Raw genomic sequence first — 25,214 nt, 5'->3', positions numbered from 1 at the left:
GCAAAAGCGATTGCTTTTGTGCAAAATCTCGCCAATGTAGACACAGCATAAATTATAAACACTTCAGAGGGGTAGCTGAGTTAGTCTATAACAAGAAAAACTTAAAAACAACAAATAGTCTGGTAGTGCTTTAAAGACTATTTGTTGTTTTAAAATTATAAACAGTTGCTCTACAGAACATAACGGAAACTATGATTATGAAGTAAATTATTATCTTAAAAGAGTAATAGGCAGAGGCAGGTAGAATAGGCATGGTGTTTTCCTGCAGACTCTGAATTACAGCTCAAGTTCCTGGCTAGTGATCTTAAATCAGGTATGTGCTTAGTTTTACCAAGCTAAACATCACTTCTTATCTTCCTTGGGTTGTACAGTTTCTGACTCCAGGACCTTTATTTTCATAGAACTGTTTGTTCATGGGTGACATGCCTCTCAAATGTCCCTCATTTAAGTTCTAAAGCTACCTATGTCCCATATAAAATATGATGGTTGTTGCTGAAAATTATTTACTTCAGAACTAGAGAATCATGACAGTGAGGTTATAAAAGTGTTATTTACACAGCAGGAAGGTGCTTCACTCTATTTTAAATTCCTTGCAAAAATAATATACTGTGTCCTTCATTCTGCATCTTTGTCATTTGTTATGTTCATATTTGGGCCTCGGCTGGTTCAGAAGTGTGGTGAAGCAGACAGCTGCAGTATGGAAGAAATCGTACAGCCACTGCCTGTGTGGACAGAAGGGTTCATTCCAATTTAGCCACAAGATCTATACAGAAAGACAAAAGCCATTCAAAATTCTCACATTCTGCCCTGACAGTGCGTCTCAGCCGTGACTTGTACGAACCGCTTCTAGGGTTGGGGGAGGAGTTCAGTGTCTGTGGAACTTTCACTATTGACCTTTCTATTGCTTGAAGTCCATTATAAACCAAATTTACAGTTTGGTTCAGTGGTTCTCAGCATCCCCATTATAAACATTACGTCAGCAACCCTTGGATGAATAAACAGCAGAATATCAAATAGCGGGGAGGTAGTATTTCCTTTCTTTGTGGCATCATTAAAATACTTGTATCCATTTCTAGAGCCCATGTTTCCAAAAGGATGTTGAAAATTACAAAATATTCAAAAAAGAGTTGCAGTAGTGATTCAATGTCAGGAAAACATCACTGCAGCCAGAAAGTTAAGATCTCAAGCCTAGTTAGCTTATCCAAAAAAGATTAAGAAGTGTTTTGATCACAGTCTATAAGTATCAACGCAAGAAGGAAATTTCTAATAGTTGACAGCTATTGAATATACCAGGAAAAGGCATAACAAGATCCACTAACTGGAAGCTGATTTCAGACAAATCCAGGCTAGAAATAAAGTAGAGTATTTTACAGTGATAATTAACCATTGAAAAAACTTACCTAGGGACATGGTGGACTTTACATCTAGATGGAATATCTTGCTAAAAACATAGCTCTAGCTTATACAGAAGCTTGGAGTTCATGCATGTGTTACACAGGAATTCAGAGATTATCGTAATAATATTTTTGCTTTAAAAGCTATAAAATCTATTAAACACATAGGCAAGGACTTTCAACATAACTCCTCTACAATATTTAATGTAGTAGGCTGTTATAGGGTTGTTGTGTGAAAGATTATAGGGAGATATGGTAATGTGCAGTAAACCAGTGCACTATATGCTCCCCTGGGAGGCTAGCCTCCGACATTATAGCGCACTGATGCATAGGAGTAGGATGCATAGGAGTAGGATGGTCAGGACCCCATCAGGACTGTCACCTGATGTGCTGAGATGCCCCACTGAGCCTGCTTTTTCTGATACTCAAGTACACAGCCACTCAGAGAGCAGAATCCTATGTTGTATTTGTACAATACAAACTCATGAAATTTGCCCTCTTTCTCAATGTAAAGAGAGATATGCACAGACTCCTGGCCCTCCAAGTAACAATTATTTACACTGGGTTTATTACAAAAGGGATTTTATTAAGTACAAAAGATAGGATTTAAGTTGTCATAAGAGATAGCATGCAGAACAATGCAGGTTATAAGAAAAATAAAACAGAATAAGTGAGCTAGGCTTAATATACTATCGGAACTAGTTACATGTAATATCTCACTCTAAAAGTTATTCTAATAACCTTCACAGACTAGAAGACATCCTTTCAGTCTGGCCCCTATTCCTTCCCTGGTTCAGTCTTAGTTGTTTCCAGCTGTCATCTTGGGTGGGGTAGCCAAGGAGAACCGATGACCTAGATTACCTCACTTCCATTCTTGAATAGGTTTTGCAGAAGGTGGGAATCCTTTGCGTTCATTCTAAACTTTTCCTCTGCTTTTGTGTAAAAATACAGCATCCAAGATAGATCCCAGCATCAGGTCACATGGTCCCATGTCTCTGCAAGGCCCCGTCTCCATACTTAATGGGCTGGCCCATAAGTCTGTAAGAAGGTTAAGATCCATTGTCTCTCTCACACAGAACTGAAGTATAATCAGTAGGGCTGTGTCTACACTGGCATGAATTTCCGGAAATGCTTAAAACAGAATAGTTTTCGTTATAAGTATTTCCGGAAAAAGAGCGTTTACATTGGCAGGCTGCTTTTCCGGAAAAGCCCTTTTTCCGGAAAAGCATCTGTGGCCATGTAGCTGCGCTTTTCCGGAAAAGAGCCCGATCGTCATTTTCGCGATCGGGGCTTTTTTTCCGGAAAAGACTACTGGGCTGTCTACACCAGCCCTTTTCCGGAACAGTGTTCCAGAATAAGGACTTATGCCCGAGCGGGAGCAGCATAGCTTTTCCGGAATAGCGGATGATTTTGTACAGTAGAGCATCGTTGCTTTTCCGGAAATTCAAGGGCCAGTGTAAACAGCTCGCAGCTTATTCCGGAAAAGCAGCTGATTTTCCGGAATAAGTGGCCCAGTGTAGACACAGCCTAGGGATACGTCTAGACTACATCCCTCTTTCGACAGAGGGATGTAGATTAGACAGTTTGAAATTACAGATGAAGCTGGGATTTGAATTTCCCATGCTTCATTTGCATAATCGCGTCATGGCGCTCTTTTGAAAAAGCGCTCTTTTGAAAGTGAAACCGCAGTCTATATGCAGTTCTTTCGAAAATAGAAGCCTTTTCGAAAGATCCTGTAAACCTCAACTGTGGTTTCACTTTCGAAATAGAGCTTTTTCGAAAGAACACCATGACGTGATTATGCAAATGAAGCACAGGAAATTCAAATCCCGGCTTCATTTGCAATTTCGAAGTGTCTAATTTACATCCCTCTGTCAAAAGAGGGATGTAGTCTAGACACACCCTAGGTGTGACCCAAATCAGCGAATATGCAATTACAGATACAGAGTTCAATGTTCTTAATTTGATCTACAAAAAGGGGATCATACAGCTTTCACAGGCCCCTGGGCAAGGGTGGGGGGATAACTCCGTGTTCCAGAAGGGGCGGGGCCTTGGGTAGAAGGGGTGGAGCTATGCAACCAGCCTCCAGCGCTGCCTGGACTGCAATTCTAGACTCCCTCCTATCTCTTCAGCATTCAGAACTATGTGGAGCGGTGTTCTGATGGCAGTTTACAGGGTAGTAGCAGCAGCCAGGAGCCCCGGGCCTCTTTCAATTGCTGGGTCCAAGGGCAAATGCCTTCTTTGTCACATCCTACCTCCCTCCCCAGCAGAAGGTCTGTCTACAAAAATGATACATGCGTACAAATGGGATAATCATATTCCATTATTCACCTTTCCAATGATATTTCACATGAAGTATCTCACATGAAACCTATTCCAATTATGCCATATTCATAAGCCTATTTGCACAAAGAATATGGAATGCCCCATCACAATCATATAATCATAAATTACTAGAACTGGAAGGGACCTCAAGAGGTCATTGAGTCCAGTCCCCTGCCCTCACGGCAGGACCCAGTACAGTCTAGACCATCCCTGACAGATGTCTATCTAACCTGCTCTTAAACATCTCCAGAGATGGAGATTCCACAACCTCTCTAGGCAACTTATTCCAGTGTTTAGCCACCCCGACTGGAAGTTTTTCCTAATGTCCAACCTAAACCTCCCTTGCTGCAGTTTAAGCCCATTGCTTCTTGTCCTGTGCTCCCTTCCTAAAAGGCAGGGGCTTGTACCTTTGGTGCTGAAGGTTCTGGGTTTGCTCACCAGTGACAAGCAAGGTAGCTGGGTATGTGGGTGCATCACAGAGAGCTACTACTGTACATCACTAACATGCAATATATTTGATAGCAAATCCTTACATATATGTTCAGATCCTGTAGTCTGCTGTTCATGGATCCCAGGAAGATAAATAGAACTCCATGCAGTCTACTGCATGCATAGCTGTCAGAGGAAATTTCAAAATCAAGGTCCTCCTATCTGCTGTGGATTATTATTTATTTATTATATTTTATTAGTGTATGGAGGTACCAGTCAAGATCAAGGCACAATTGTGTTAAGTTTTGTATATGAAGACATGGCTCCTACACTGAAAGCAGATAGGTATGGGCCACAATCCTACAATCACTTATGTACGTGCTTAGCTTTACTACTGTGGATAAATTAATAGTAAAGCATATGCATGTTAAGTGTGTGCAGAATTGGGGCTTTGGACATTATCAGTCTCACCAGGCAGGTATTTAAGAGCCAGGCTTATTTCTCTGTTAATAATAACTATTTATGTGGAGCATCCTTCATCCAAGGAACTCAAGCCACATTACAAACATTGATTAATTAAACCTACAGCGAGGATGTGAGATAGGTATGCTGGCAAATTGAAGTAAAATGATGTCTAACCTCACACCACAATCGCAAGAAGTTGTGACAGAGCCAAAAATAGAATCCAGGCATCCCTCCCAAACTAAGCACTAATTGACCTCATATCTTCTTCTGATCAAAATCTCCCTCCTAGGGGCTGTTGTACTCTGCACTCCACCCCAGCAATGACAGTATTTCAGCGGTGTTCTGTGGGTGTGGTTTAGGAAGCCCTACGAAGGCCTTTAAAATGATGAACACTTCAGATCAGGTACAGCTGGAATAAGGATGCCTGGTTCTACTCCTGATTCTCCCCCTTGATCCTAGTGGTGGGACAGCACTACTGGCATAATACAACATGGCTATGTCTAGACTGGCAAGTTTTTCCGCAAAAGCAGCTGCTTTTATGGAAAAACTTGCCAGCTGTCTACACTGTCCGCTTGAATTTCCGCAAGAACACTGACTTCCTACTGTCTGAAATCAGTGCTTCTTGCGGAAATACTATGCTGCTCCCGTTTGGGCAAAAGTCTTTTTGCGCAAAAGGGCCAGTGTAGGCAGCTCAGATTTGTTTTGCGCAAAAAAGCCCCGATCGCGAATATGGCTATCGGGGCTTTTTTGCGGAAAGTGCGTCTAGATTTGCATGGACGCTTTTCTGCAAAAAGTGCTTTTGCGGAAAAGCGTCCCTGCCAATCTAGATGCTCTTTTCTGCAAATGCTTTTAACGGAAAACGTTTCCGTTAAAAGCATTTGCAGAAAATCATGCCAGTCTAGACGTAGCCCATTTGTATGAACCACAAGGCACAGGATTCCACACTGTTGGGCGTTAGAAAGAGTCCGCGAACATGCTCCTTGCACACTCCTCTCGGGCAACTACTTTGTTTAAGGCACGTTAGCACCCCCACTCTGAGCAAGGTGCCGCAGGTTCGCGCGTGGCCAGGCAGCCAGGTGTGGGGGTGGTTTCCAAAGGCGCGCTGGTCAGGCACTTTTCTTTCCCATTCCATCCCTTTCCCCCTCCCACTGAACTCTGGGGAGTCCCGGTCTATCTGCAGCACCGCTCACTCCGCTGCTAACGTGCCGCGGCAGCCTTCCCGCCGCCGCCACGCAAAGGGAGCCGCCCCGTTTACATGGAAAGGGAAGTCGGAGCGGGGAGGCAGAGCGCGCCCGGCTCGGCTGGCCCCTCCTTAGCCGCGCGTCAGTGGCTCTCCAGCCTGTCACTTGCAGGGTGGCCCTGCCCCCGTCCGGGCGCAGTGTGTGCAGGGGAGGGAGGCCGGGCTGCAGGGGGAAGAGAGCGGACAATGCACAGGCTGGGAACTTCCTGCGGCGGCTGGTGCGCTGCCTGGGGCAGAAGCGCAGGAGCCTGGCGCTCGGTAAGTGGGGCGCGCAGCGCCTGCAGGAGCCGGGGCTCCCCCTGGCTCCTGCGGGCTTGTCGAGGCTGTGGAGCAGCGCGCTCGGCTGACTGAGCGGCCGTCAGTCGGTCCCTCCTTCCCAGGGTGCACGCCGCGTGCTGGCGAGCCGGCCGGCCGCTCCGGGAGCGATGCGCCGCGCTCTGCCTGCAGCCCCGGGCCGAGCCCCGCGCCCCCCTCGCGCTCAGGTGCTTGCGAGCGAGCGCTTGGCTGGCTCCCTTTTGTGTGAGCGCGCGGCTGGGCTGGGCTGGCAGGCCCGGAGCGTTGTCTGCTGGGGCTGACGTGGGGTGGCCCGGGGAGGCTGCGGGTGCAGCAGCCCCACTTTGCAGAGGCAGCAGCGCCAGCTGTCTCCGGGCGGCGGGGAGGGATCTGGCTCCCCAGCCCTTTGTAGGCCCCGAGCTTGCAGCTTTGTTGTTGTTGATGATGATTTGCTGGAGCAGCTGGTGTCTCACACCCCTGCTGCTGCCGCCACTGCGCCAGTAGCGACACACGCCTGGGGAAGGGGGTGCTTGTGTCGGCTCTGGTTATTTCCATGCTTAATCCTCCTTTCCCGGCGGGAAAGCAACGTGTAAGGGAGACAAAGTGGGTGGTCTCTACTTGTCCTCGGATGGGTCTGGCTCGGGGGTACGTCTGCATGGTGTCATCCAAACAAGGAGTAATCACTAGTAATGCGAGAGATGGCTTGTTGCCCTCTGCTATGTACATTTTGCATTTATCAAGGATTTCTATTGAAAGGAAACCAGTGATCAAGAGTTCTAGTTCCCTTTCCCTTCTACCCTCCAATGCTGCTCCTTAGGCACAGAGCTCGCATCAGTTGACACGTGAGCACTGTAAATTGCTATGGTAAAAGTGGAACTCAGAGAAACCTAAATCTCTGATGGCTTCCTGCTTCTGTAAACTTCAATCTCCCCCTCGTTTAAAGTGGTCACCAGGTTATCTTTCATTTGTCATTATGTGGGTGAGTAGAAGTTATTTTCTTGAGGCTGGCTTTCCAAAAATAATACACTAAAATTCTTCACCAGTGGCAAACTCTGTTAAAGCAAATTAACTCTTTTATCGGCATTAGTGCTTTTTTTTTTGTTTTGCTTAGCTTGGACAATGTGAAGAGATATGTCTAGCTGTCCTGCGCTAGCACAGTGCAGCAGGATTTGACAAACCCCATAGGAAGATTTTTGTGACAGTCAAAAAATCTTGAACTTTGGCTCTAAGTCCTGGGTTTTGTGTGTAGGAGGATTTTGCAGAGGGGCAGAAAGCTGTGTTAGACTTTGCCTAGAATCACATGGGCTGTTTTGACTTGTTTAAAAGGAGACTGTGTTTGAGGCTATAGTTTTAAAGCTGAGCCTTACTGGGACAGGTATTTTTTCTGTTGAGATGAGCCCAGAGGTACTGTACATTTTTGCTGTCCCTCATCTGATTCACAGGACCCGTTGTAAATAGAAGGCTGCTTGAGCAATACTTTCAACTTTTGCACTAAAAAGATCTGACTGTAAATGGCTCTGATTGTCCTAAGCCAAATGTCTCTTTGCTCCCTTTGTAATGCCAAGGTAAAAGATTACAGCAGGCAGAAGGCCTTGCTGAAAGTCTCGTGGGCAGGAAAAAACGTGGCAGTAAATTTTATTTCTGCAGTCAAATTTGAAACCAAAATTCTTTGGCATTCTTCCCTCATCAGACTTCTCACTGAAGTCAGACCCAAATAGCATTTAGTCCAGCTGAAACCCACTGTCCACAATGGGAATAAAGAACTTTTCAACTAATTGCATAGCAAACCACTGTGTATTAACTGAATCTTGCACCCAGCTTCCATTATTTCTCCTGCTTTTTCACCTTGTAAATTTTGGTCTTAAAGCCTGTCTGTCAGTGTTTGGTCTGAGTAAGGTTTCAGATATTTATGTCTTTGAATGTGTGTTTGAATGTGTATTTATTATTAAAGAGATCCAAGTAGCACATTCCAGATCCAGTCATATACAGTACTTTATCTATGGTTTTGGTTGGAAACGTATCATTTTCTTGCTTTTCTTGCAGTAACCATTTTCTGTTGTCTCTTCTTCCCTTCACATCTGGCAAGTGTTTTCACTCATTTACACAAGGAGAAACAAGTGTCAGACTTAAGTTGGCCCCCTACTTAGCAGCAAAGAACAAAAACAAAGCTGTACATACATGGCTTCAAATAGGGAGAGGCAGAGGAATGTGTATGTAGGAGGTATCTGCTTTCTAATTCTGTAGCAGACTAATGGAGGCGTTGGGAGTACTCCAAGAGGAGCTGTTATTTTTACATTCAGTTTTTTAAAAGTGAAACTTCTGTAGTAATTTGCTTACTGCTGTCAATTCTTGTAGCTGTAATCATAATGAACAAAGCATGTGTGAGGAGCACATCCGTCTTATTCTTGAGGTTTGAGCTGTTTTTTTTTCAGATGTTTTGTTTCGTTCACTGCTTTGTTCCATTGGTGCATGGTGGTTCTCCTTTCACCTTCAAACAGGTAAACAGATATTTAATCAGTTGCAGGGAATCTGCATCCTTTCAGTAGAGAGAATTTGCAATTTGTGGTAGCTTTTTGGTCAGCTCTGAAAGGAAATGGAATTGTTCTGTTTGAAGTTATTTTGCAGGGCACTTGCCTAGGCCAGTGCTCAGTTTGCTTTCCCTCCACACCAGGTTTTAACTCATGTTCAAGATGCTGATGTGTTTCTCTTTCAGAGTAGCTCAAAGCCCAAGCAGGAATGCAGTTGATGGCCTGCTTCCCCATGCTTCATTGCTCTACACATCAGAATCAGTATTCTCTAATTCCATCTTTTCTGATGCTCGAATGTGAAATAGTTGGCATTGTCTAAAAGTGGAGAGAGAGCCTCTTAGTGAGAATAGAGGTTGGTGGCAAAAGCAAACTTAGAGCTTGGAAAATTGCTGAATTGACACTAGAGATGTTAGCGTGTAATCGATTACATGATTAACTGATAAACCTGGGCTTATCAGTTAATCATATAGACTACACACAACCCCCCTGTCTTGCTAACTCTGATACAGAGGCAGCAAGCTGGGAGGAGGTGGGAACTGGTTCCCATGAGGACCAGGCTCATGCAGAGCTGTCTGTCCCTGTGGGGGGAGGTGTATGTGCAGATGGGAGTTGACATGTGCTGGCTCCACGGAGCCTTCCCCCCCCTTGCTGCCTTCCACAGAGGCGTCAGTGCAGGGGAAAGGAGGGGCAGGCGGGAGCCAATGCTGGGGGGAAACAGCTGAAAAGCTGGCTCCCCATGAGCACCAACTACAGTGGAGCCACCTGCCTCCTGTCCTCATGCTGCTGCTGCTTACAGAGAGGCAGCAGCGTGAGGCCAACGGGGACAAGCGGGAGTTGGTTAATGCGGGAAACAGCTTTCAAGCCAGCTCCCACAATGCTGTTTGCCCCCACGCTGCTGTGTCTCTATCACGGTCTAACTACTTTCCATCATAATCAGTCTGGGCTGAATCCATAAGCTAGAGCAGCCCAGGCATTCTCAGTGGGTCATGACCTCCTTTTAATGAGGTCGCCATGACTGGCTAGGACAGCAGTCACCAACCAGTAGATCGGGATCTACCGGTAGATCTTGGAGCCTCTAACAGGTGATCCTGACTGGTTTGGCCAGGGAGCTGTCAAGCATTGGCACTTCAGTTGCCCCTAGTTGTCATGCTAGTCTTGCCCTCTGCCTTGGAGCTGTCCCCCGGGAGCCTCCTGCCTGCTGTGTATGGTCTGGGAGGAAGAAGAGGTGTCCCCCCCTTTTACCCCGACCTCAGTACCCTATCTTTACACAGAGAAGGGGGTGGAGGGAGCTTGGCAATGCAAATCTCTGTCATGCTCACACACTGTGTGTGTGTCTGTCAATGGGCACTGTCCTTCACTCTTCTCTCCTAACCCAACACACATGTGGGAGGTTGTTGTTACTTCTTGCAAAGTGTGTTCTGTGAATTTCATCATTTTCATTTCTCTCTTATGATTAAGTTTAATTTTTTGAGTAGTGAGTTCTAATATGCTTAATCTGTCGTGGCTGGAGCAATTATCCCTATGGTCAGGGCTTGACAAATAATACAATCTACTCGCCCGTGGTGAGTAGATTGCAACCCGGAAGAGCCGGGTTTGGGCGATCTGCGCATGTGCAGATCGCCGGACAGCACGGCTGGCGAGCAGTGCTCGCTGCAGTTCGGCGAGCCCTGCCTATGGTAATTGCTGCGTCTGAAGTGGCTGGCATGTCCCTGCAGCTCCTGAGAGAGGCAGAGCAGGGGGTCTTCACAAGCTGTCCTTGCCTGCAGACACCACTCCTGCAGCTCCCATTGATTGATAGTGGGAACCGTGGCCAGTAGAAGCTGTGGGCTCAGTGCCTGTAGATGAGGGGCAGCACGTGGAGCCATTGTTGTACATGGTAGCTGCTTTCAGGAGTGGTGCAGGGCCAGGGCAGAAGTAAGTCTGCCTTAACTCCACTGCTCCACCACCCGAAAGCCGTCACAGTTAAACAATGCCCAGCCAGAGCCTGCTTCCTGAACCCCTCCCTGTCCTAGCCCTGAACCTCCTCCTACACCCAGCCTCCTGCCCCAGATGTGTGTCCCTCTGCACTCAAACTCCTTCCCAGAGCTTCCACCCTGAAATACCTCTTGGACCCCAAACCCCAGCCCTAGGCTAAACCCAGAGCTCCTCTCTTACTCCAAACTCCTTGGCCTAAGACCAGAGCTTGCAACCCAACTCCTTACCCCATTCTGGTGAAAGTGAGTGAGGATGAGGGAGGAAGGGGGATGGAGTGAGTTGGGTGAGGCCTTGGAGAAGGAGTGTAGCCGGGCGGAGCCTCAGAGAAGAGGTGGGAAGGAAGTGGGGCAAGGGTATTTGGGTTTGAGGTAAATCTTACATTGCACTTATATTGAAAAAGTGATATTGTGGTTAAAAGGTTGGAGACCACTAGGCTAAGAACATTGGTCATAGGGGTTTCATTACATAAGAACTAGGGGTCACCAAATGAAACTAATAGGTAGCAGGTTTAAAACAAACAAAAGGAAGTACTTGTTCATGCAATGCACAGTCAACCTGTGGAACTCCTTGCCAGAGGATGTTGTGAAGGACAGGACTTTAACAGGGTTCAAAAGAGCTAGATAAATTCATGGAGAAAAGTCCATCAATGGCATTTAGCCAGGATGGATAGGAATGGTGTCCCTAGGCTGTTCATTTCCTCTGGGGTCATCTAGCATTGACCAACGTCAGAAGACAGGATAATGAGCTAGCTGGACCTTTGGTCTGATCCATTATAGTTGTTCTTATGTTTTAGGATACAATGGAGTATGAGAACCCCTGTGCTAGAGTGAAAGTGTCTGTGTCCCACCCATTAAGCCAGTGGTCTCCAACCTTTTTACACCCAAGATCACTTTTTAAATGTCAGAACCAGCCAAGATCTACTGCCCCATCCTTCCCCCAGACCCTACCCCTTCCTTGAAACCCTGCCCTCTCTGTTCTCCTCCTCTACATCACTTGCTATCCCCAGCCTTTATACACTCTCAGGGTACAGCTACGTTGCCGCTTTTTTCCCCAACATTTGGCCTGTCTAGACTGGACCAGATGTCAGAAAAACCCCTTCTTTCGGAAGCTCCCTCATTCCTCTTGGAACAAGGAATACAGGGGTTACCGAAAGAGCATGTTTGCTCTTCCGCTAAAAAAAGCGGAAGCACAAACACATTCCTGGACACGGAAGCGTTTTTCCGGGATACCTCTGGAATCCTGGAAAAACTCCTGCAGTCTAGCCGTACCCTCACTGGGTTGGGACTGGATGTGTGGGCTCTGGGGTAGGAATGAGGGATTTGGGTGTGGGAAGGGGGAAGAGGTGGAAGCTCTGGGAGGGAATTTGGATGCAGGAAGAGGTGGAAAAGGGGATGCTGGCTCCAGGCTGGGTAGTGTTGGGGTCAGATGGAGGGTTGGGGTGCTGAATGGATGTGAGGATGCAGGAGTTTGGGTTGGGGTATGAGAGGGGTTCAGGGCAGGGAGGTTGGGGAGTATGATGGACTCAGGACACAGATTTGCGGTGTGTGGATGGTGCAGAAGTGCTGTGGCAGAAGACTGAGGATGTGGGGGTGCAGGAGTTTGGGGATTTAAGAGGCTCAGGACAGGAGGTTCCAGTGTCTGATAGGCTCAGATCTAGGGTCTGGGGAGGGGTGCAGGAGTGTTATGATGCTGCGGCCAGATGGGGGTTGGGCCCAATTGGGGGTTTGTTGGACAGGCTTCATTTTTTAAATAAAATATTATGTCAAGCACAAAAAGTTTCAGCATTGTCTTTATTTATGAGAAGGGCACGGAACCTGTTTTGAGTCAAGGGTCACTGACCCACAGAAAAGTCAGTTGGGGCTACACAAGTGAGATGCAAAAAAAACCTCCTCCAAACCCCCGCCCCCAAGCCTCACTAATGTGACCCCAACTGTGCTGGTGGGAGCAGGGGACATGGTACTGGGGAAGGGTGCTGGTGGGTGCCAGTGGGGAGAGGGGACAGGGAGACCCCCCCCCCTTCCCTCCAGAGGAGGGAAGCCTCAGTGTGCACTTCCTCCCGGGATTCCTTCTCCCCCCCACGCAGAGGAGGGAAGCCCCGACAGCAGGCGCCTCCTCCCAGGACTCCTCCCCCTCTGAGGAGGAAGCTCTGGCGCGCGCCTCCTCTGGGAACTCCTACCTCTCCCGCCTCCCTGCCCCCCACACACTGCGCAGCAAGTTCCCAGCATGCCACAGACCTGGCCTTTCAGGTATTGCGCCGGCTGTTTGGGGGAGGGGGAGCAGCCAGCGCACTTCCTGAAACCCTGGAAGTGGCACACAGCTGCCGGACTTCCAACCACCTCGCAGAACGCTGGCGCTACCTCCATTGTCAATCAAAATGCTTGTTTTTATATGACAAAATGCCTGTCCAAACAATATTCTTAGTGTTCTGGCAAGCAAGGTCTAACAGCAATAGTAGTACTGCTGTATTTATATCACTATAGATTAAAGAGGTATTCCGCCCCTCCCCAAGTATGGACATAGTCATACCAGTTTGAAGGTATCCTATCTCGGTATAGCTTACTTTTATAAGGAAAGAGGAATAAACTATACTAGTATAAAGCACATTAATATAGGTATAGTTCTTTCCACAATAGAAGTTGTATTGGAATAACTATTTCAATAATAATTAAACTGGCATGGGTAGCAGGTTTAAAACGAATAAAAGAAAGTTCTTCTTCACACAGCGTGTAGTCAACCTGTGGAACTCCTTGCCAGAGGAGGCTGTGAAGGCTAGGACTATAATAGAGTTTAAAGAGAAGCTGGATAATTTTATGGAGGTTAGGTCCATAAAAGGCTATTAGCCAGGGGATAAAATGGTGTCCTTGGCCTCTGTTTGTCAGAGGCTGGAGAGGGATGGCAGGAGACAAATCGCTTGATCATTGTCTTCGGTCCACCCTCTCTGGGGCACCTGGTGCTGGCCACTGTCGGCAGACAGGAAACTAGGCTAGATGGACCTTTGGTCTGACCCAGTACAGCCGTTCTTATGTTCTTATGGCATTGGACCGTGCCTCAGTGTTGACACTTTTAAAACTTTCCTGGTGGATTGTCTGTGTTAGAAGGTCACTATTACCACAGCTTTCCAACAGGACCTTTTTCATTGTGCAATGCTTTCAGAGATTTTAACAAAGGTAATTTCTGGCAGTTTGTTTTGGGACTATGGCAGCATATTTTAGAATTGTTATCAGCAACTACAACATTTTTTTTCTGAAATCAAGTACTAATGTCCTGAATAGACAAGTAGTGTTGTCTACAAAATGCTGTTTCTTTGCAAGCAGTGTCAGCAAAATTGTGTGTAAAACAGAACTTGTACATGTGACTTTTTTGTTTGGTCTCTGCAACAGGGTTGTAGAGCACCTGACTGAATCTCTCACACCTCCTCCCCCATGTCCTATGCAATACCCTAGCTTAAATTATATGGCGTGAACTCCAGAAGTACATTGCACTGACACCTCATTTCCAACTTTGCTTCCCCCGCTCTGCCTGTTACTATTATCACATGCCAGTATAGTATAATCAGTTCAGTATGCCGGATTGTTTTAGGGATGCATCACTCTTACTGGACGATGCTTACCAGTTACAGTTAACTGGCAGGGGCGGCTCCAGCACTGTGAGGCCCACAACAGGCAAGGAGTTGCTTCAGCCCAGTTAAACATAACGTTTAACTGGTTAACTGGGATTTTACATCCTCTAGTTTTTGCCCCCAGTGTTTCTAATGTACTGTAGGCATTTGTACTGAAAATGCATAACAGGCTTTGTAGAAGTGTGTGGGAGGGGAGATGAGGCTTTTGGCTCTCAGAAGAGGGCACATCTCCTGTGTCTTTTCCCCTTCTGGTCAGGTAAAGGTCATTTAAAGCAATATTTGGATAAAGGGGTTTAATTCCTCATTTTTACCATCTTGCTGCAAAAACCTGGACTGCTAGTAGCAGTTTCACTAAATCCCATTCAAGTATATGGCATCACCCTGAGCAGTAGAGAAACACAGATGTTTCTGCTAAAATGCTCAGCAATGAAATAGTTGACAATATTGACATTTCAGAGTATCCTCATTAGGCTTCAGAGTAACATTCCAAATGGGAACAGTTTGTAACTCCAGATTATATGAGTAGAACCCCTAGAATAGATGCACTAATCTTGGTTTAACAGTGTCTATTCTGGTATAGTTTATTTCTCTGTACAATAGGGGAGTTTGACCTACAAGGCTGTAGTACAGTTACCATGGGGCTATCAGGTGCTATTATATTTGCTACATTCCAGGCATTGTTGGTTCCTATTCATAGCTATAAATATGGTCTCAACTGTTCACATACTTACCTTTGCTGAACTGCTTGTAAAGAGAAGCTACTGCTGTAGAACTTCTTGAGTGAAACAATGCCTCTGTTGATGAGAGAATCTTATAAAACATTACTGGCAATCTCTCTTGGAAATTTTGCATGAGTTCTCTGCTGCTAACTGTGGGTTTTATTTCCTTGGTTTTCCTACCAAGGATACACCCTACACTTCCTATTTCTTCTGTTCCCTGGGAAGGAGGGAACTTGATTCTTGAAGTTCAGTAAAACCCAAATGTTGCTTAGGATGCCCAGCCCAATAAGTGCCTGAAAGAGGTGGGTTCTGTATTAAATATTTAACATGAACCCTAGGTAGTTCCTAGATTGTGTAAAGCTTTAAAGCCATGTGGAGCTTGTACTTAAAAATGTCAAAGGAGGAGATATGTTGGTGTGTGTGTTTTCTTTATCCCTCATTATGTGGATTTTGGTTTTAAATGAACAGAACTGTCTGAGCACTAGAAGTAGATGTGTCCTTGGCTCCCAGGTCAGTACTCTCAGGACCTTCTTCTTTCAGTTCCCGACTCTGCTACCAAATCCCTCTGGCCTTGGGTGAGTCCCTTAATTTGCCACCTCCTTTTGTAACGTGGGAGTGATGGTGCTCTTGGCTGGCAGCAGTATTTCCTCTAAGGTGCACTCCTGTTCAGGAATGCACTAAGAATTTGCCTCCCGCCCACCTCCTCAGCAGAGCTGCGCAGTGGCTGCTCAGTTGCTCGGATCGGGGCCGCATGGTGGGCCACTGCCCCACCCTAGGAGCAGCAGGGCAGTCACCACACGGCCCTAGCCTCAGCCCTTCCCCAGGGCTGGAGCTGTGGGCTGAGTAGTGGGCAGCAGTTGCTCTGGCGGCCCCAGATGGAGATCCGTGGCAGGCAGCAGCTGCTCTAGCAGCCCTGGACGGAGCCGGATGGTTTTGTGTGAACTTTTTCCATTAGGTGGTTGTGTGCTTTCGCCTTCTGCTGGCATTAATGAGTCCTAAATTCAGAGTTTTAATACAAAGGCCTTGGGCTTGATGCTGCATAATGTCTCAGAGTACAGAAGTCTGCCCTGTGCTCCATTGAAAACTCCAGCTGAAGTGGAGGAAAGTGAGTGTTACAATTTTATTTTATTTAACGAGCCCTGGTATCCCCATTACATGTGCTGATCACAGGCAGGCCTGCCGACAACAATTCCGGACCCAGGGCAGAGCAATCAGTGGGTCACCACACACATGTAAGCTGCACCCACATAGAGGTGATCAGCTTGACACTTGGAGCTACCAGCTGCCATGTTGGGCACTCTCTTTGGGCACAGACAGGGCTTCCAGTGCTCACTTGGTAGAGTTGCCACCTGTCTAATTGGGCAAATCCAAAGACACATGCCTTGCCCCTTCCCTGAGGCCACTCCCCTATCCCATCCCTTCTCTGAGGCCACTCAATCCATCCCCCTTCCCCTTCATTCTTGCTCTCCCACCCCCTCACTCACTTTCACCAGGCTGGGGTAGGGGATTAGGGGTGTGAGGTGCAAGCTCTGGGAAGGAGTTTGGGTGCCAAAGGGGGTGGGATTGCTGAGTGCAGGTTGTGGGAGGTAGTTTGATTGTAGGAGGAGGTGCGGGCGCAGGAGGTCATGCAGGCTCTGGGCTGGGGCAGGGAGTCCGGGTGCAGGAGGGATGTGGTGGCTGATACTTACCTTGGGTGGTTCCCAAAAGTGATGGGCACAGCATCTGGCAGTGGCTTGAAGGCGGAGTCATCCAGGACACCATTTATTACTGGTGTGTAGCAGCGCAGCGCAGGTCTTTTAAGAAAAACAGCTTATTGTTCAAACTTTGCAGGTGTGTGTGTATGGTAGGGGATGGGACTGTGATGTCTTTTTACCTTATCTCTAACTGGTGGCATGATACACTACGTTGGCACTTAGGGTCAGCCATATAAGGATGCTTGGGTGAAAGTTCTGATTTAACAGCTCTTTTTATTATTTGTCGGGAAAGGGCTGTTTTAGTATTCTTTCTTCCATAACAATTAAATATATATCCACTCATGGATGGAAAATCTTAGAGGGAACACTGGCTGGCAGCTGTGCAAATTAATTGGTTATGGCCTGATTGTCCGTCCTCGCTTATCCTAAACTCCCATTGGTTTCAATGCTAGTCCATGAATCCACGAGAATGCAGGATCTAGCCCTAAAAACATAAAGCTCTGTCTATTATGTGCTGGACAGAATGACTCTCCATTTTAGCCTCCAGTATAACTTGTTTGCAGGGAAATAGCCCTGGTAAAACAAACTATGGCAGTCCAGAGTAAATACTATGTGCATTCATTGATTAGCTTTCTTGTATGTGACTGAAAACAATCTCTGATGCTACATAATGAAAAGCTAGCAGCTGGTTTACCATAAGAGATGTCAGCCTTCATGAGGGAGAAGGACTTGACAAGGTGAGTAGATACGTGGGTAGTAAGGGAATAAAAATGTTCCTTAATCCTATGGAGTGCCAAATGTTTGCTTTTAAACACCGTAGCTAAGAGATTCAACAGTGAATTTTCTTTAAATGTTTTCTCAAAAGTTTGAGGGCCTGGCATAATCCTCTGTGAATGATTTGGGCAAAAGTCACTTGCATTTTGCCACCTGCTTAGATGAAGGTATTTGAACCTCTGTAGTAGGGATGTAAGATCCTGTTTAATTGGCTAATGGGTTAAAACATATTGTTTAATCAGTTAAACAATTAAAGAGGGATGAGTGGCAGGAAGAGTGTTCACCACTGGGCTGAAATGCCTTTCCTTCCCACTGCAAGCAAGGCTGCTCAAGCCTGGTCAGAGCAGCCCCTGTCTGCGGGGTGCCCGGCCTGCCACAGGCAGCGGCTGCAATGGAGCAGGTGCTCTGTACGCAGCGCCCTTCCCCTTACAGGCTTGGAGCAGCCCTTTGCCCCCAGCAGGTGATCCATTAAGGGTGAGACTTACCAGTTAACTGGTTAAACCTTAACATCCTGCTCTGTAGAAAGATCCACTGACTAGAAACGTCCTCTGCTGTAGTTAGGAGCTTTCTCATCTTTCTGCATGATCAGCAAAATCTGTGTTGCAGCCAGAATCAAGGCCAGGCTGCACAAAATGTGACACTCTTTTTCTCTTGCTATATAGAAAAAGAAGGAAAGTTGCTATAGCTCTGGGAAGTTGAGTTGTGCAGGTACATGACTCTCTAACATGCATCTCTACTCTGTGGCATCATATTTGATTCAGGTTTTTAAGCACTGTGGATTAGAGCCTATCTCTGATTAGGGATGTTAATGGTTACCTATATAATAGTTAATTGGCTAAATTTAAGGTTAATCGGTTAAGCTTAATGTTTACCGGTTAACTAATTAAATTATATTTTACATCTCTAGTCCGCACTGACAATTCAATAACCTAATGGCTTTGCCTGTGACTGTGTCACTGAAGGAAGTGGTGTTAGTAATTAGACATAGGCAAGCATTTTGTTCAATGGGAGCTAAATTTAGGTAAAGATGCCTCAGCCTAGCTGTGGAAGCATGATATTTTGTTGACCTAACCCTGTAGTATAGACCAGGTTTCAGTATCATGAGATTTCTGACAAAATCATGAACAAAACTGGTTTAGATGGACACTCTTTTAGTAACAATGGGCTGCCAAAGCATTTAAGCATCCTGATCCAGATTAGGTTTACAACCCGTGTAAGGCTGATTTGGCGTCTGGATTAAGATTAGATGGTATATAATCTTGTAAATTGTGCAGTGGAAAATAGGTTCTTTTTACACTTTGGAATTGACCTGGCATCAGAACTGTACAGGTGACTTCACTAACTGAAAGTTAAACGGGTTAGGATCCAGTGTTGACCCATCTCTAACTGTTAGAGAGCAGAAACTCAGTAGGGCTATTGAAATTATTCAGTAAGAGGCATAGCCCGGTTACTTTTCATATACTGCCTTTAAAAGAGAGCCTTCAAACTAGGCATTGATTGTGTTGGTCTTTCTCTTCCAGAGAGAGAATTTCTTGTACACTGTCCCATCCCATGGTTGCCTTAGCTAGGAATAAAATTTCCTGGAGTGTCTGTTTCCTGCTGGTCTTTGGAGAACTGATGATGCAATTGCAAAGCAACCACCTCAGCGTGATGGGGATTTGGGAGTGTGTGTGGGAGGAAGCTTGTTCTGACAAGGAACAACCTTTAGAAAGTAACGCTGTCTCTCTCAGCTTTGTTCTACCCTTGTCCTTTGTGCTTTGGGTAAATGCACGTGGTCCCCAGCATAATTGGAATTAACAAGAGGGATGGCCAAAGCATAACGTTGTGCATCCCAATAACATTGATTAATCAGATTTCCCAGTGGCTTAAGTATATTTGCCAAGCAACAAGGGAACACTTACAGTGGAACTTGCGGTGACTGTACTGTGCATGTTTCTGTAGCAAGGCCCTCTAAGTAAGTATGTTAAGGAATGGGGATTTTGCTAATCGTGAGGTCGATTAAAAATTGCCAAGCAGCTCTTACTACATTTAAAATGCAGAAGCACAGCGATCCCGGACCCTCGTGAGACGGGTTCAGCAGCCCCTGCAGCCACCAACAGCTACCCGCTGGGACGCTGGTGGATAGGGGCTGTTGCCAGAGCAGCTTCTGCCCGTGGCAAGCCTCAGCTTGCTGCATGCAGAGGTTGCTGTATAGTAGCCTCCCCTACCCCCACCCCTGCTGCCTCTGATAGAGGTAGAGGGTGGGGGGCAGGTGACACCCCTGCACTGACTCCTGTCCCCTCCCTTGCTGCCCCTCATACAGTTGCAGCAAGGGGAGGTGGGGACTACCCAATTAAGCTTAGGCTAAGGCCATTATACACACCAGTGACATTGAAACAGGCAGGAGATTGTTTTCTTAGACCCCATCATTTGCTGGGGAAACTGGGGAGCAGAGCGTTTGACTTGCCTGAGATCACACAGCAACTCAACAGCAGAGCTGGAAATAGCTTCTTATTTCCTGTCTCAAGCACTAATACTGTGCTAGAGCTCACGAATTGTACAGTACATGTGTGTATGGGGAGAGCCAGTTACGATATGGCAAAGTGCCCTCCTTTGCTTTCACTGTGTGCGTGCTTGGCTACCATGCGGGCTGTCATTGCAGTGCAACAGTCCGTAGAGGGGAGGAGAGGATGAATTCAGTTTCAGATAGCTACCTGTGCATCACTCTGCTCTGTAATGTTCTAGTAACCATCACTTTGATATAATTACAACCTGCCCCCTCAGTTTCTTAGCCATTAATTTTAGTGAGCAGGATGAACACCAAGGTTTTTATTAATAACAGAAGCTAATAAAAATGCTGCTTTCTTGCTCCTCCAGTGACTGCCAGGTACCCCAGAGATTCGAGATAAAACCTTCCTCTTCGGGATTTGCCCTCAAGTTAGGAGCCTCATGATCTGGATTCCGCCTCCTCCCCATGCACAGGGTTTTTGTTTAAAGAGTTGGAGAGGCGAGCTTTACTGGCCTCAAACCAGAAAGATCTAAGCTGCAGACATAAAAGCCCAGCAGTGCATTATGGTTTTCGCTAGATTTATTCTCTATAGCCCCTTTCTTGTCCCCCTGCCAACAAGAAATAATATTTCTGTTTTTGTTCACATTGAGCAGCATCAGATTAAAGCCTCCATCTCTGGCATTTGAGATAATCTGATTAGGGAGGTTTGTACTGAGCTGGTTTTTAATGTAAGTCTAGCTTTTCTGAATGATGTTTAAAGACAAGTTAAATCTAGTGCAAATAAAAATCGTTCTCTTTAGTCAGAGAAATGCTTTCATTTTAGTGCTTGCTCTTTGAAGTGGGCGTATTTAAATGTTAACCACAATATTTTGGAGAATTGTTTTAGAGAATTGTATCTGACACTTAAAAGCAAAAAGCCTCCATCCTCTGATCTCGGTGCTTAACTAAAATCAGTCCAGTGACTTTGGTGGGTCTTGGTCCAGTACTCTCTTGAGATGTGTTCACATCTTGCATGTTCTTCCATAACCATAATGAGCCAGAGGAAGCACATATGCCTCTCTATATGAGAATTGTTTATATTGAAGAAGTTGTACTTCTGCTCTGTCTTAACAAACTAGAAGTCTAACAACCAGCATTAAGTTCAAACCCATTATTGGGAGGAAAGAGGATAAAGAGCTAACCTATAGAGGGAGTGCTAGAGATCTCTCTAGCCGGTGTTCCAGCTGAGGCCATGAATGTGCCTAACCTCTTTGCTTTGTTTCATGTGATTCCAAGCTAAGCACTGATGGTTTCTCATGTCTCTCTTCTTTGTTTTTTTCCTTTAGATCAATCATGATGCTTTGGTCCACATGCCCTGAAGAAGACTCTTATACCAGCTAAATATATCTAGCTGTCATGGAAATGCATTGTGCAGAGGAAGCAGTTGGAACCAGTTCTCCATCTGTCATCTGCAAGCAAGTTGAGGGAAGAGACCAGAGGGAGGTGGTTAGGAGAGCAGGTGACCAGCTGCATGCATGGAGAGATGTTTCTGTCGTGGCTGTGGAGCAGGCACCCCCTGGCAAGCTGAAGAAAACCGCCTTCAAGCTCTTTGGGGGGAAGAGGAGCATATGTACCCTGCCGAGCTTCTTTGGAGGAAAAAATAAAGGCCAAGGGAAGGGAGCCTCCAAAAAGGGTCTCAGTAAAAGTAAGACGCACGATGGAATCAGTGATGTTGTGTGTGAGGAAGGGAAAGGATTGGAGACCCCCTTGAATGGAGGGATGGACTCGCGTCCTCGCCAACTGCCAAGCTCTCAGAGCGCTCACTTGGCAACGGACACCAGTGTCAGATTTGAGTTTGTCAGGCCGGAGAACTCTCCTTTGGGGAGTTCTGAGGGCTTTGAGAAAAAGTCCAGTGGAGACAAATCGTTGTCTTTCCCTAGACCCAAGAAAGGGCTGAAGGGGCTTTTCAACAGCATCCGGCGCCACAGAAAGAACAAAGCCAGCGAGTCTGAGAAAGCGGAATGGGCTGCTGATAGTGGGGAGGGCGAGCAAGCCAAGAAAACTCAAGGGGCGGGGGCTGACACCCAACGAGCTTCTGAGGAGGAGAGTCCAAGGGGCACCTCTATCCCGGCACCATGTGCAGGGAGCTTGGGTGGTAGCTGTTCACTCAGCCCAACGACCAACCTGGGAGAAACCACCGACTGGGTCATGGCTGGTCAGAGCAACTCAGAGGGAGATGCAGCAACGGTACCTGTGGGCAAAGATGATATTCTAGATGTGAAATTAGACTCAGAGACTGTTATCTGTGTCGGCTCACCCTACGAGAGTCTCCCTGACGTGCACCATCCTGACTTCCCGGACAACGACCCTCCTTCAGTACACTCCGGAGACCAGCTCAGTTTGATCTTTGGAGATGTTACTTCCCTTAAAAGTTTTGATTCCCTCACTGGGTGTGGAGACATAATTGCTGAGCCAGATATCGACAGCATTGCTGAGAGCACGATCTCCGTGGAGCGCAGTAGAGACGCTGCCAAGAGGAGCTCCTGCCTTGTCACTTACCAGGGTGGGGGAGAGGAGATGGCCACACAGGAGGAGATAGAAGAGTACCTCCAGCAGTTGTGGGATGGCACTCCTGATGCAGACAGCAGCTGTGAAGCTAGACTGCCCCGGCGTATGAACAGTCCTAAGCTGCAGGGAGTGACTAACAAGCTAGAGACATGCAGCTTGCGGGAGAAGCCAGCCCATCTGTATGCTGGAGGTGTGATGGATGATGTAGAGCTCTTAACCCCGCCCAGTGACCAGCAAGAATCTGCACCTAATAGTGATGAGGGTTATTATGACTCCACCACACCAGGGCCAGAGGATGAACTTGGGGAAATCAAGAAAGACCGTCTCCCAAGAGACAGTTACAGTGGTGATGCACTTTATGAATTTTATGAGCCTGATGACACCCTGATGAGCCCATCTCTTGGGGACGAATCCTTATTTGAAAGCAAAGCATCTCATCCAGAGATCTTCAGCTGCTTCTTAGACTTCGTTGTTCCTGCCAAGAAGAACCTTATTCAGATGATGGGGCAGAGCAGTGGAGTGATGGAGACTGAGGAAGAGAGGCTAGCTGCCATTCAGAAACAGCTGCTGTACTGGGAGCTTCGGAGGGAACCAGTTTCAAAACATCTGGATGCCCCCAGCAAAGAGAAATGTCCCGGGGACAAGCAATACATTGAATGTAATACTAGAGCAGCCAAATTAATTGGCAAAAATCAAAGTTGCCTTGGTAGTGAGCAAGTTGCTTCTTCAGTTTTAAGCAGAAGTGTAGATGCTGGGATTTCAGTGTCCAGACTGGAAAATCCTGAGTGGAGGGACTTTCAAGGGACACAGTGTCCAGAAAAGTATTACAATGGCCAAAAAGCCCAAGGAAGTTGCCTTATTCAGCTCATGAAAAACAATTCTGTGTTTGATTCTGATTTGGATAACGGAGTGTTTGCGGGACTAAGTAGCGTAGTCCCAGCCAAAACTATGACTGGGGCTTACCCCAGCTACAGAACACATGACCATGATAGCTGTTTGCAAAGTGAACACCACAGCAGAGTGGAAAACAGCTTCAGGGAACCTCAGACAGAAAGCGAATGTGAGCCCGAGCATGCTGTTAACTTCTCTCAGGCGCTGGTTGAGTTCACTAGCAGCGGCACTCTCTTCTCCAGCCTCTCTGAAAGCCTTGGTAGCTCGGACTCTGGTTCTTCCTTCACTCAAAACCTTTCCGTCCTTCCAACCATGGTCACTTTTGACATAGTGGATGTGGAGCAGGAAGGCGAAGGAGAATGTGAGCAGCATCTGGAGATGAATGCTGACGAGGACATTGCTGCATCCTTTGAGGCCTTTGATGACAGCTATGTGCAAAAGGAGTCCTTTGCCGAATGTGATGAACGAATGTTCTCGGGGTATAACCAAGACTCTTTCCAGAGCTGTAACTGGGGTGTTGGCAGCCTTCCCCGTCACTTGCGCTTGCACGGCTTAAGCCCCTCCATGCCAGCACCACTCTCCATCAACAGAAGGAGCAGATCACTTGACACGGAGAGCTTGGAGTTGGAGCTTGCAGATATGCCTTTCTCCAAGAATGGCCTTAAGCCTTGTCAGCGCTGGTCTAAACAGGACAGTGGCAAAAAGGACTCTATGCCTAGGCTGAGCAGAAGCAAAGAGAGCATTCCACAGTCTCCTTCTGAAGGAGGAGAAGCTGATGGCGTCCTTACTTGGCCAGAGTTGCAGCATGCAGAGTACAAAGCTGAGCTTCCCTCAGGGGGAGAGAAGCAGTGGGGCTGCTCTCCGACTGCAAGGGCTACTGTCATCGGAGGCAACTGGGATGCATCTGAGCATTCAGAAGTGGATTCCCCTTATGTGTCTCTTGCATGGAACAAAATGCCCCAGGATACGGGGGACAGTAATCTAATGCTGCAGACTCCTAGACACCTGGTCAGACCATCCAATTTACCTCTGCAGACTGATACCAGGCAGGCCCAAGAAATGTCTAGCTCCTACAGGTATCCTAGAGAAAATATGGCCAAAAAGATGGCTCGTGTGCTACCTTTGGGAGAAAAAGGGGCTGACTTACCTCAGAGTTTCGCTTTCACTCAGTCCCCTGACAAACCAGAAAAGTGCAAACCTATTGGCATCACACAAGGAACACTCCAGTCTCACAGTGGCACTGAGACCTTAAAATCCACAGCCTTCTTTGCTGAGTGTTATGGAAGCTCCAGTACAGACCTGCTGAAAGGGGGACCCACACATGGGAACATGCTGCCTGTTATCTGTCAAAGCACTACAGTGAATGTAACAGTAGCCAAATAGCTAATCCTGGAGGGGAGAAGGAAGGCAACCAAGGGTTAACTTTCAGGGAGACATGGGGTGGTGGGAGGGGGAAGCTATATTTCAACAAGTGGTTTTCATTTAGAATTGGTCCGACAAAGATGAACTCTTCTCTCTTGCAGTTGCAGTCGGGAACAGTATGTAGTCACTCAAAATGCTGGTGGTGTTCTGCACTGCTGTGGGTGCTCTGTTGTGGTTAGGCCACTTCCTAGTTTCATAGACGAAAGCTTGAGGCAGCACTTTTTTTTTTTTTTTTTTTTTTTGGTTCAATGTGAGCCATCGCTCTGTTGACTCTAATACATGCGCAGAGCAAGTATCAATACATAGTACAGTTGCTGCTGGAATAAAACCTGGAAACAGAATCCCACTTCAGGCTGTTTTCCTGCAGATCTATTTAAAGGAACACCATCACCTGCCAAAAATCGTTACTCAGTCTGAATGTCTTTAACACGA

General features: G+C 46.7%; 1 protein-coding gene across 1 annotated transcript; it reads left to right on the top strand.

Moving 5' to 3' along the window:
• Positions 1–5,943: 5,943 nt before the first annotated feature.
• On the top strand, positions 5,944–25,077 carry AMER1 (APC membrane recruitment protein 1). Its single transcript, XM_025178028.3, has 2 exons — positions 5,944–6,111; positions 21,248–25,077. The coding sequence occupies exon 2, from the start codon at positions 21,318–21,320 to the stop codon at positions 24,741–24,743; it is 3,426 nt and encodes a 1,141-aa protein (XP_025033813.3). The 5' UTR covers positions 5,944–6,111; positions 21,248–21,317; the 3' UTR covers positions 24,744–25,077.
• Positions 25,078–25,214: the final 137 nt, after the last annotated feature.

The sequence above is a fragment of the Pelodiscus sinensis genome, chromosome 13, assembly GCF_052426305.1.
Source record: "Pelodiscus sinensis isolate ZL-2025 chromosome 13, ASM5242630v1, whole genome shotgun sequence".
In the NCBI taxonomy this organism is placed as follows: domain Eukaryota; kingdom Metazoa; phylum Chordata; order Testudines; family Trionychidae; genus Pelodiscus; species Pelodiscus sinensis.
Note: the sequence above shows the minus strand (reverse complement) of the source record. Positions and strands in the feature narration are given on the sequence as shown.

Coding starts and splice junctions, on each gene's coding strand:
- AMER1 (XM_025178028.3), top strand. CDS start 21,318: ATGGAAATGCATTGTGCAGAGGAAGCAGTTGGAACCAGTTCTCCATCT.